General features: G+C 41.2%; 1 protein-coding gene across 2 annotated transcripts in view; it reads right to left on the bottom strand.

The window, feature by feature from the left end:
- KIF5C (kinesin family member 5C) overlaps positions 1 to 12435 on the bottom strand; it is a 69917-nt gene that overhangs the window by 3779 nt on the left and 53703 nt on the right. The window contains exons 20-26 of one of the 2 annotated variants that reach the window (XM_048080981.2): positions 11973 to 12074; positions 11288 to 11348; positions 10039 to 10110; positions 9118 to 9222; positions 6571 to 6787; positions 5777 to 5890; positions 21 to 3968 (exon numbers count right to left, since the gene is read on the bottom strand). In XM_048080981.2, coding sequence (XP_047936938.1) covers positions 5784 to 5890; positions 6571 to 6787; positions 9118 to 9222; positions 10039 to 10110; positions 11288 to 11348; positions 11973 to 12074 — 664 coding nt within the window. In that variant the 3' untranslated portion in view covers positions 21 to 3968; positions 5777 to 5783. Of the gene's footprint in view, positions 1 to 20; positions 3969 to 5776; positions 5891 to 6570; positions 6788 to 9117; positions 9223 to 10038; positions 10111 to 11287; positions 11349 to 11972; positions 12075 to 12435 lie in introns of those variants that run through there. The other variant, XM_048080980.2, reaches the window with a different exon arrangement.

Genomic DNA, 12435 nt, shown 5'->3' with positions numbered 1-12435 from the left:
AGAAAGGTAACGATAATTAGTGGATGTTTTAGATGAGAAAGCAGATACGCAACACGGCAAATAATTGATACCTACGCTTCACGGAAACCCAACGCGCAGCAAACAAACAGCCACAATAACAGCAAGGGGAAGCACAATTTTAATAATTCATGACATGAGCTTACTCAGCCTCGGAGAGGAATTTTGTCAGGTCTAATTTTAAAGTTTCCAGCCCACAAATTGGCACAGTCATAATGAAACAATTATCTTGATGAAATTCATTCTTTGCCACCAGTAACACAGCATTTATGCCTTGTCTAAATACATCCTTAAACACTAGCTAAAGGTCTGACTTCTCCCCCCTCCCCTTTATCTCTTTGTTCTTTTAATGGGATTTTCCTCTCCACTGCTAGTCACCTGGATATGCTGAAGAACAGATGTGTGCGTATCTTAATTAACAAGTAAGGAATGTAACCGCAATCGAGTTTGCAAACATATTATAAAATGAAAGGAACAAAAAAAAATGACAAATCCATAAAAATCCTTCAGTTGCACAGGTCTCCTGGAAGAAAGGTACTTTCCTGATATCTGTATTATTTGCATATATCCTGGTAGGTATTTGAATAAATAATAATATTAAATAAGTAATTTGAAACACAGACTTTTAAAAACTATTGCATTTCAAATTGTTATGCAGTTCCCATTAGCCATATGGAAAGCAACGGATGAGTAACTGAATGTGCCTGTCACTTCTTTTTTTTAAAGTAGCTAGTATAAAATCAGTCTTACAAAAGCAATGTTTTACTTAATTAAACATTTTCTTGTATGATAACTTAGAACAAAACTTTTTGGTATTAAAGATCAAAGTATTCAAAAGAATCACCTCATTGCTGTTTCTTTAAATTTACCCTGATTTAGCAGTGACAACTGTAGTTCCTCCTAGTTGTCATCCTTGTTAACATCTTCAAGGAAACGAGGATGGTTATTAATTCATGCCTTTTATTGCCTAGATTAATCTGTGGTCTGGCTAGATTAAATATAGTTATTCATCTTGCTCAAGGATGGGGAGGTGCTGGGAACATACCAGAGACTTCAGGATAAGGGAAGTCATTTAGTCAGGAGCCTGTTTGCACAGCGTGTTTCACCAATACCAATCCCATACAAGTCGTTTTAATAATTTCAGCAAGCGATGACTGAGCATTACTGCAATCGTTAGCGTATCTTCATTTCACTTCTTTTCTTCGCTTTCAGAATGAGGCATCAGTTGAGTTTGACTAAATATGAGAAGGGCAGGACAGGCAGGTAACCAGCGTCCTTAAGATTTGAAATACCAAAGCACGCACATGCCAACGTATGTAGTTGCCCGTATCTGCTACTGGTCTGTCTGTCTGTCCAAGGCTTCCACGTGGCACCTGAGCACCCCCAGTACTCACAAACCGGTTTGCTCACAGGTGGATGAAGATCAGGAGGTCAGTATTATCGATATCAGCATTATCCTTCGGCCTGCTGCTCAGCCATTCAGCAAGGTGCTACGCAGACGGTGATAGCCAAGCCAGCAGCGTGCATACAGCACCCAAACTGCTCTCCAACGAAGCACCTCGAGTGCGTGCTGCTATCACCCATCCTTCCCCTGCGCCTCGGCCCTACCTGGCTCGGGCCACATTAGGTCCGCGATGTAACCAAAGCAGACCTAAAGATGATCTCTGCTCCACCTGGAGCAAATCCTGACCAAGTCGTGGGCTGCAGAAGTGCAGCAGCACCACGGCTCGCCTATCCCTTCGCCACGTGGAAAACATCAGCGTGTATGTATATAAAAATACATACTGTTTGAAAAAATATATATTAACCTTTTTGAAGCCTGCACTGTATTTAGTTGCATTTAGAAACTACTACTAAACACAGTTTTAAATATGACAGTATACAACTAAGCTCTGTAGTTGACCAGCAGAGAAACTAAAGCAGCTGTCCACACAATACAACCTGCAGCTCTTCCCAAATGGGGAGCATTGTGCTTTCAAGTTTTTTCAATATACTTCTCCCCACAAAATTCAGAAACTGGAGAACATATTTCAGCTATTTTTGTTAAAACAGAATAAAGTTTGGCAGTGACACCGAGCTGGGAGGTGCTGTTGAACCCCTGGAGGAGGGAAGCGCAGCGGCAGGCGCCAGGGCTCTGCTCCCTGGGGACCGATGGCAGGACCAGCACAGAGCTGTGCCAGGGGAGGCTCGGACTGCACATGAGGAAGAATTTCTTTATGTGAGGGTGGTCGAACACTGGCACAGGCATCCTATGGAGGTGGCTGATGGCCACGGCCTGGCAGGGGTCCGGAGGCGGTTGGACGATGCCCTCAGCAACAGGCTTTACCTTTCGGTTAGCCCTGAAGAGGTCAGGCAGTTGGACTTGGCGATCTTTGAAGGTCCTTTCCAACTGAACTGTTCTGTTGTATTCTCAATCCCCAAAGCCCCATGAGACCCCGACACTAATTTAGCTATGGGGTTGTAGCAATTCAGTGCCACCTTCCCACAGGAACGCACTGCACCCCGTCAGGCCTCTCGCTGCAGCAATAACCCTTTTAGCCACACCAGTGCGAACTCCCTTTCTCCTAATTCCATCAGATCTAGCTTTGAGGTGTGCCCCAGGTAACAAATTCATTGCAGCTGTATTTCTGAAAACGCCTGCAATTTAGACAGCATAAGGAATTACCTCAGAGAGCCATTCCTTGGCCCACTGAGTCTTCTGTTTAAGCCAGCTACCAGCAATTTGCAATTTCTGACATTTCATTAACACCCACGTATCTTTCTCTCCCATCTGCTGTTATTCAAACACTAAACTTTCGGGGGTAGAAATCGCCTCCTTACACGATGCACATGGGCCCCAGGCAATGTGGCCCAAACCAGGTTGAACTTGGCCCTGACCAGCCTCGCGTAGGCTTTCCCAGGTCTGCAGAACAAACTTTACCAGCAAACTTTGTAAAAACAGCCAAAGCACTGCTGGCTGTTACTGATGGGGTAGTCTGCTCTGGTTAATAACTCAATCGCTGACCACTCCAGCAGCAATAAGTGGCTATTATCTTTCCTGGGAATGATGAATGAGCCTAAGACAAATTTTCCCCTCATCCTGATGTAAAATTTTCATTCCGGAGATAGGCCACGTTACTTGACAGCAAACATTTATCTAGAAAAGCCATTTTTATTTCGCTGCTGCTAAAGGAATATAAAAGAAAGCTCTGTGCTACTCGAGAGCACAGGTCATATGGTGGGGCTGCCAACAATGTTATGAAAATAACCCGTATAAAATGTTCCCTGCAGAAGTAGCACCTTTACTAATACTCTTAACTAAGGTCCCCGGGCTTTCATCCATCAGGCTTAGAACTCAGATTCCTATAATACTCCCCAAATCATTTGGCAGCCGAATACTTGCAATTTGCCAACAACGTTTTTAATGAAAGGACCAAAGCCAACGAGAATTGACCTTTTTTAATCACTGCCCAGCCTTAATTTACTGTATCTTCAAGACATTTGCACAAAAAAAAAAAATCTAGAACTTAACTGGGTTAAAAAAAATAAAAATAAATAAATATAAAGCCTGAGAAATATGGTTCTCTGAAGAAGCAATGGCAGCATGACATTTCAAATTGTTGTCTTATTTACAGTATATATGACATTGTACAGCTAAGCGTTAGACTGAATCTTGAGCAGCAAGGAGTTTTAGCCTGATAAAAGCCAGAAAGGGACATTACTATCAGCTAAGAAACACACACACACACACTTTTTAATTGGTTTCATTCCAGTCTGCAGGGCTTCCATTTGGTTTTCAGATCTTTTTCCCCCTAATTTTTTCAGAAGCCATAAATCCCTAAGTTTAGCCAGCTTCTTCTAAGATCTTCCCTATTCTTTTTCTCCACCCCCATTGTCCATGAGCTACTCAGTGATGTGCTCCAAGCGCAGCCTGAATCTCCTCCACCATCCTCAAATATAATGCTCAGCATCTAAAACGTTTGAAAGAGAGATTCTGATTGCTCTTTATTACCATCTAAAGTCCTATCTTATTATATGCTCAACTAGTTTTACGTGTATTTGCTTTGTTAATGACTTTTATTAATCTACAGCTATTCGCTTGTCGTGTGCCTACACCTAGTGTGTGGCCTACTCGAGCCTGCCAGTTTTAATTTCGCAGCAGACGGTATATTAAAGACCTGCCCAGCTTAGGCAGGTAGCGGCTTTTTTTCCCCGCAGAGCAGCTGTTATTATGTATGGCTGGAAATAGTTTACGGGCCCCTTTATCACACTCTTTTCCCTTTGCTCATTCACGGGAATGCAGAGTAGATAAAGGCTATCGCTCCTATGAGACGGAAAAGCAAATTTCAGCTCAGAATCATGTAATGCACTAAAGCACTCGGCAAAGACTTGCCCTAATTCATCCACAGCAAAAATATGTTGCTTGCAGCTACAGGGCTCACAGAAAACACAATGAACAGAAACAATCCACACGACACAATAAAAGCTTGACTGATGTGATGGATGGTTTGCATGCATGCATGACACGAAGCATTCTCAAAAAAAAAAAAAGTAAAAGAAAAAGAAAAACACACCCAAGAATGCCAGATGCCTAAAGGAAACCACGTATTATCAGAAAAGAGTCGTAAGACAGAATTAATCCTCTGGAGGAGAAAAGAGCCAGACTTGGAAAGACATTCTAGCAGTCCGTTGGCTGCTTTTCACAGCCTCTTACTAACATCCACCTCTTAATATGCCTGTAACAAAGTTAGCAACTAAAATAATAACAGACGTAAAATATCTCAGAAATGATGAGCATCTAATGGGAGGTAGAGTACACGAAGCAGTCGCATGGGAATATGTAGCTCTTCTTTCCTGGACAGGATTTTTGCTTAGGAGAAGACACAGAAACCCTCAAGCCCTTGCACTAAAGCAAAATATTTATATTTTTAGCTAAGAGAGCTGAATAAGAGTACAAAGCAAAAGATGTAAAAGTAAAGTTTGCCAAATTCTGACACTCAAGTCTGGAGAGTTCAGTGCTGCTGCCACTTAAGGCTGCTTTTCCCCTGCTCTGGGCTGCAGGGCTCCGTGCTCCCCAGGTGGCTGATTACAGCTGCTCAGGGGCACGGAGGGAGAGGGCTGGGGCTGCCCCTGCCCTGTGCTTGAGGGGCAGGAGGAAAAAGTGACATGCTTGTGAAGAAGCATGTTTACCATATGGATCCAACTCTCAAGTAGTATCTCACCCTAAAGCATGATGTTTTCAGCTTCTAGCGTTTTCCATTTTGAGCTATGCCCAGGAAAAATCCTTACTAGTTCGCAGGCATGGTCTGTCCACAGGCAGCTCCCGCAGGGCTCAGGGGTGGCTGGTAACTTTTCAGCTACATGGAACTAGTTCCTAGTACAGGGTGAGTTACTAGAAGTCTTTATCCTTAAGGAATATCACAACAAGGATAACATCATCATGTCAGAGAAAGCAGAAAACGAAGCAGCCCCTAGAGCTCTATTTTTACTGCATGAGTTTCACACCTCTATGTGCTAATTTCAGTACAGATTTGCAATGGCATTTCAGTTTATTAAAAAGTTTTAACTGATAAGTCATTAAAATAAAAACTCTGGGCAGCAGCTTGCAAAGTAGTCTAAACAAGGCAATCCTCACTTAAATCACTAATTTTCACAGTTAAACCATGGGCAAAAGACTCCCACTGAAACTAGGAAAAAAATACTGCTAAGAGTAGGACTTAAATACAAGAAAACTGGGTGATCGGTGAAAGAATGGTTGGGTAAGTTTCTTTGGTCTTACTTCTTGTCTATTTGGTGCTGTGATAGTAGCTGGAGTTTGACATCCCTCCCCCTCGGATGGCATGAACAGCTGTCGGAGAAGACGCTGGGTAATGACCAGGGCGGATGGGCTTGGCTGCGGAGTAAAAGTAGGAAACCAAACAGGACATTTAGGTTTTTGTACAAGATCTTGTATCTCACTTTATCCTCTAGTACAAACCCCCTTTTTTACAAAAAGAAACTGTGCTTGGCAATTTAGTCCGTAGTCACGCACACTGTGTTCCCTTACCTTGGCCAACCACAAATACATCATTTTTCTGCTTGTTGCAGAGCCATTTAACTATCTTTTCATTCCTCTCGTCTTGTATGCATGGATTCAGATTGCACCACACAGATATATCACACAACCGAATTATATAGGAATATTTGACTCTACCCAGCCCAAATTAAAGTACAAGTAGTAATCAGGCAAAAAGAGAGGAAGGGGCTGAAAAGCAGAACAAACGTATGTAGGGGAGCAGGAAGAAAGTGAGAGACTGATTTAAAGAGACAAGTTTTCAGGTCATTAGAATGGCTCACAAGACCCATTATGCCATTTATTTACTGAGCTAAATAGCAGAGGCACTTTAAACTTTAGGCGGGGCATATTCTATTAAAAAGTGAACTCTTTGAAGATTCTTGTGCAACAGAGGAGAAGCAGACCCAGTGGTTTGCCCCGGCCTCCTGCTTTCAAACCTCTCTTTATTTAAACATGAGCAAACAAACCAACTGTGAAATATGTGAGCAACCACTAACCCTTTAGCAGCGTGTCCTTACCAATTTGAGCAGAGTGTGCTCTCCGTGCCATGTTTTTGGCTCTTACAGCCTCCTTAATGCGATCTACCTCCTGCTGGTAGCGCTTGCGGTCACGCATGGCATTTTCCTTGGCCTCCTTCAGTGCACTCTCCAGGGCCTTAACTCTCTCTGCCGTAGCTCTAAGTCGTTTTTCCAGCTTAGGAAGCTCACAACGAAGATCTGCATTATCACGTACCAACTGCAAGAAGAGAAGTTTCAAAAATATCCTATGAGAAACTACAGGAGAGGTCCTCTTACAAGGAGACAGAAAACATCCCTATTCCTCTTCACACCTTGTATGCCCTGAATGAAAGAAACAGGTTTCTTCCAGAAATGCCTGGAAAAAGCTTACGCCAAAGAGTGATTTATTTTCTTTTAATCATGCTGCTCATTTGTCCAGCTGAAGTTCCACAGGAAGATCAAAGAACAAGAGAGTTTATTCCACTCAACAGGATTTCACAGATGATCCTGAAAGGTGAGGGCTCCAAGACAAACCCACCCATTGCAGGGCACTGCTGCGATAACCGATTTTCCAGACAGAGCAGCTGTGACAGAAACTGCATTTTTTTCAGAACACGGACGTGTCTGGCACTTCACAAATACTTGATCATCTCAATACTTAAAAACTGCAAAGTGATTTCTTAGCAATGTTTGAGGAACATAAAGTTTCCACTTTTCAGAAAAATATCTAACATTATAAGCAGCAGAAGGGGGATTTACTTTTAGATAAATAAAGCCTGATGCAAACAGAATTTCAGTTTGAAAAAATGGTACAATTTCTACTGAACAATTATAGCACTGCTAAAAGTCAACAGATTACTGTTCCAAAGGAGCGATTCTCCCCTTTTGGAGTGAAGGGAAGAAAATGCTTTAACTACCATATAAATAACACAGCAAAGCAACAGCGTGCAGTAACATTCACAGATTGTTTGAAAATGAAAATGTTTTACACCTGCTAGTCCAGGCTGAGTGCCAGAAGAAAAACAGAAACAAAGCTTAAAAAAAAATTTGTCACAATGTGCTTTTTCTGAAAGTGTTGAGCACATGTTCTACCCAACAGAATTTGAAATAAGAGCAGAATGATATCATATTCAGGTCAAGTCCAATGTCATTTTTTATTTAAGTTTCGTATGAGACACGGGCTCCTTAGCTGTTTTTGAGTAAATATACACTAATGTGAGCTATAAAAATCTGTATCTGAAAAACCAGCAGACGCATGAACAGAGTGCAAAAAAGGCAAAACAGTAAAACGAAAAACATTATTAACATGTCCTGGTTTCCACATTTAGAAACTAGGTCTTTAAACCATCTGTTAACCAGGAACCTTAAAATACTGAACCTTAACGGACACTTGTCAGAGTGCAGCAGTGCCTGCATTTTTGGCATTTCTACAGGAATAAAAAAAAAGCAAATCTTGGAGATCACTCTGTCTCTAACAGGTTCAGAAAGCTGCAATGGAGAATGTTACATTACGATTCAAAAATGAAACCAGAAGATTCTTTTACTACTTTGTACTCTGCAACTGAGAAGCAGGATACAGTTCAATGATGCTGACATCTGACATCTTTTAAGAGTGTGGAAGCTTACTCATTGGCAGAAGTGATCCAATTTTATCTAACAAGATATATATGCCCATATATATACACACACCATTGATATATACAGACTTCCAAGTAAGCAGAGGGTGAGGCTCTTTTCTCAACCTATTCCCAACACGCTTGCCTACCGCACATCCCCTCCACCTCCCCCCTGGTCAGGCTGGCACCCACAGCGAGGGGCTCTCTGGGCAGAAACAGGAACCCTTAAGAAAGAGGGAGCAGAGATTAACACGCCCAGAAATGGCCAATCTTAGCATCCTGGGGAGGTATCAGCCCTTCAGCTGCACAGAAAACCTCTATTTCCAGCAATAAAAGCTGGGGTAAAGAAGGAGGAGGGGGAGATGTTCAGGGTGATGGCGTGTGTCCTGCCAAGAAACTGTTACAGGTGATGAGCCCTGCTTTCCTGGATGTGGTTGAACACCTGCCTGCCAAAGGGAAGAGAAGTGAATGAATTCCTTGCTTAGCTTTGCTTGCACGTGCAGCTTTTGCTTTACCTATTAAGCTGTCCTTATCTCAACCCACGAGTTCTTGCACTTTTACCTTTCTGCTGCTCTTCCCCATCCCGCTGAGTGAGCGAGTGGCTGCGAGGTGCTGAGCTGCCTGCCAGGGCTACAGCACAACAGCACGCCAAGAAGTAGGGGTAGTGGGAAGAGCAGCTCTAACACCAGCTCCTAATGCCAAGAAATTTAGTTGAGAACTATAGGTACCATTTCCTTAAACAGTACCTACATTTTACCTTCAATAATTACCCCCTTAAACATACAAAAATGTGAGTTTAAAAAAAGCAGTTTGTAATACTACAGAACAGCATTACATATCAAGTTTTTGCCATGGCTGAATTTTCAGAAGCATTTACTATTAATGAACGAAAAAGACACAGTAGCTTTTGATTAAACAGTAACTAGGCACTGGAAGGAAGCGAAGTCCCTACCTGTTTGTGAACCTTTGTAAGCTGTTCCAGGTTGTTCTCAAGAAAGGAAATTTTCTGCTTCTGCGCAGCACTTCCGCCTCCATCATCGCTGTCAAGCTCAACGCTCTGCAAGGAAAGTTCCAGGATTCAGCAAAACCATGCAGAAACTCAAGAGGAAGCTCAGGCATTTTTGAATTTAAGCTTGCCAAAGACAGAAAAGTCTTCCAGAGCCCCGAATTGTAGAGAATTTATTTTATCTGTTCATTTGATATTTAGGGGCTGTATTGCCCTCTACAAAGAAAATAAACTATTCTTACTGAAAAATTATGTAGGGATCCTTAACAGGAAAATCACAGATTTAGGGGAAAAAGCATTTTCCTTCTTCCAGTTCTGGAAGACATTCTTAGCAAATATGGGTTTTCAATCTCAAGAAATAAATAATAATAATATTAAAAAAAAAACTCTTCCCCCAAACCACTAGAAAGAACTGAAAAGCACTGTAAAGCCGTTTAATATTTATGCAACTTTTAGCTCTTCTTCAACAGTTAAAAATGCATGAATTTCTGCTGAGAAATTTGTCTTTGGCCAAATAATAATTTTGCTAGGAAGAGGCTGTGTAACCACAAGCCCATAAAAAGAAAGGGCCACAGCATTCAGTGCGTAGCATACGTTAGTGCACGTTATATTGAGTAATTTCTGGTATCCATTATTCCATCTTTCAGAATGTAGTAACTGAACTGGATCAGTACATTTCACTTAACTACCAAGACTTTTCCGTAACAAATTAGAGCCAAAACCTAGATAAACATCAGAACACTTAATTTTATTACTCACTGTTACTGAAAAAAATCCCATTTTGTAACCATATGCACTAGTGGATTCCAGCAAATCAAAAGAATGTAAAAAAAAAAAAAAAGAAAGACCAAAAGAGTATGTTCTTACTTTTTTAACACGGGTGGTGAGATCTTGAACAAACAGTTTGCGTAGGTTATGAAGAGTCTGAAGTTCTCTTGCCTGGAAACAAATTACAGGAAAAGTGACAAGCCAGTAAGATATAGTAGATAGTCTGGGGTTAAAAACCAAAACCAAACCGAAACAAACCACCTCTACAGTGGATAATAGGACTTCATAGGACTTCAGTGTGATTTGCCTATCGAGATGTTCCTGCCTGGACGTGCAGGCACTGGCTGTTCAAGCAGCCCAGTTCAGGCGCTCACAGAAAGCCAGGGCACACACTCTTCCTCCTGCCAGTGCACTGCCATATGCCGTCTGCAACGCCAAAGCCACCTCTGAAAATACATCACCTCTGCTCTGGGGTGTGGGGGCAGCAACAGCAGAAGTCTCACAACTGGCCATGGTTACACACAGCCAGCTATGTGGAAAAGCTCTGGGCTCACCGTGTAGCAAATTCACTGAATGGGGCTGAGTGCTTTTTCGTAGGTACTTAAAGATGTTAAAGTGCTCTTTAAGCTCGGCAAAAATCCAGGCTTTCCCAGCTTTTTCTGCACATCAACTTCTCAGGCTCAGCAAAGTAATGACCTTGCTCCAGACTGGACGTATGACACGAGATGGGACAACTCTGGTCCTACTCCCAGAAGGACAAAAAAGCTAAATCATTTGCAGGGAAGGAAACCGTCTAGATAAGCAAGTTCCGCCCAATGCCATATTTCACCGAAACCATTCTGAAGAGAACTATCTTTCCAAAGCTGGTAAGAGCAACCTTAGTCTCACAGAAACTTCCTCACTCCTTCCTTCTCAAAATAGCCATCCAAACGACACCCAGTGCCTACAGAGCCTGATGCCTTCTTATGCGGTTGTGCAGGGCTGAGACACCACTTGGCCTTTAATGGCACCTGCCCCCCTGCAATTTGCTACGCTTAATTTTTCCTTCCTGTTGCAGTAATTATTAAAACTCTAAAAATGTGAACAAAAATTTAATTTAAGATAGCTCAATTATATTTAGGTGATTTAAAGGAACAGCAAAGCAGAATACCGATAGACAGACTTTCCCACAAGAGACAGAAACGGTAGCATTTTATCTTAAATTTTGAAATTTAATTTCACTATTTGGGGAAATGCACAAATTTAGCCTATTCTGATACAAATCAGTCTTTTTCATGAGCACAGATATAAGTGTTTTGGTAATACATTAAGGACAGAGATAGGGAAATAGGACAGAGAGAGGACATACCACAGTTTCCTCCAGCCCCTTAAGATCTTCTCTTGCTTGTTCCCTTTTGTCATTAAGCAGTCTAGAAAGATCACAACATTAAACACAAATTAAAAATGTAAAAGTCATATGAGACAGAAGAGAATCAGTCAACATTCAGTTTGAGTGGATTATCTGCAGATTTGAGCAAACTGTTTATTTGTAATTATTTTTTTGACTGTCCCAAATAAGCAGCTTTCTCAGATGGAATGGCTGAGACACCATGTCCATTTTAGCTGGCATTTTACGTGTCCATATATAAAAGTTGTATTTCTCATTTCCAGGAAAGGCTTTTATTTATTTATTTATTTTTAAAATCTGTTTTTAAAATCTTTTCTTGGTTATTGGTTTCTTGTTTGTTTGTTTGCTTTTTATTTTTTTGTGTGTGCATTAGGTAATGGGGGCTTTAACACGTGCCATGATATTTCGTAAAACTGGAGCTCTAAAACACCTTTTCAGCAACTACCAAATCTATTATTAATAAGCCTATGATGTAAAGAAAAAAAGAGTAATGCATTCATTAGTACTGCATGTTGGCTTTGATACTGAAATGGTATTTTCAGCATGAATAATTCATCACAACGGTTTGTCACTGGGGCATTTCCTGTGGACACATTAAAAGACACTATATATTCACGGACACCAGGTGAGAAGACTGTTCACTTACATGAGCTTTTCCAGTTTCATCTCTCTTTCCTGGTCCTCAATTTTTAATTTATCATAGTCAGCACTCAGCTTTTCTTGCTCCAGTTGCAGCTTCTGATTCATACTAGAAGACAAAAGAAAAAGTCTGTACAGCTCAGTCCTGAAGATCATAAACATATAGGTAAACCTCCATAAACAAAACTGAGCAGCTCTACTGCAAAATACTGGAAAACATTAAGCCTAAGGAATTTGAAAAACAATAGATATCTTAAAATACTGGAGAATTAAACAGTCAGCCATATACTCTCCTGCTTTGTTTCAAGGACACGTGCTGTTCTTGCAGTCCTTCTGTCCTGCTTCCTTATTTCCCTTATTTATCATTTAGCCACGCTATAAATATGGAAAGCAGGAACACCATGTTAGGATTGCCTAGATTTTATGAACTCTTAAAAAAATAAGAGAACAATAGTAAAAAAAAAAAAAAA

The sequence above is a fragment of the Anser cygnoides genome, chromosome 6 (assembly GCF_040182565.1).
Source record: "Anser cygnoides isolate HZ-2024a breed goose chromosome 6, Taihu_goose_T2T_genome, whole genome shotgun sequence".
NCBI classification, from domain to species: domain Eukaryota; kingdom Metazoa; phylum Chordata; class Aves; order Anseriformes; family Anatidae; genus Anser; species Anser cygnoides.
Note: the sequence above shows the minus strand (reverse complement) of the source record. Positions and strands in the feature narration are given on the sequence as shown.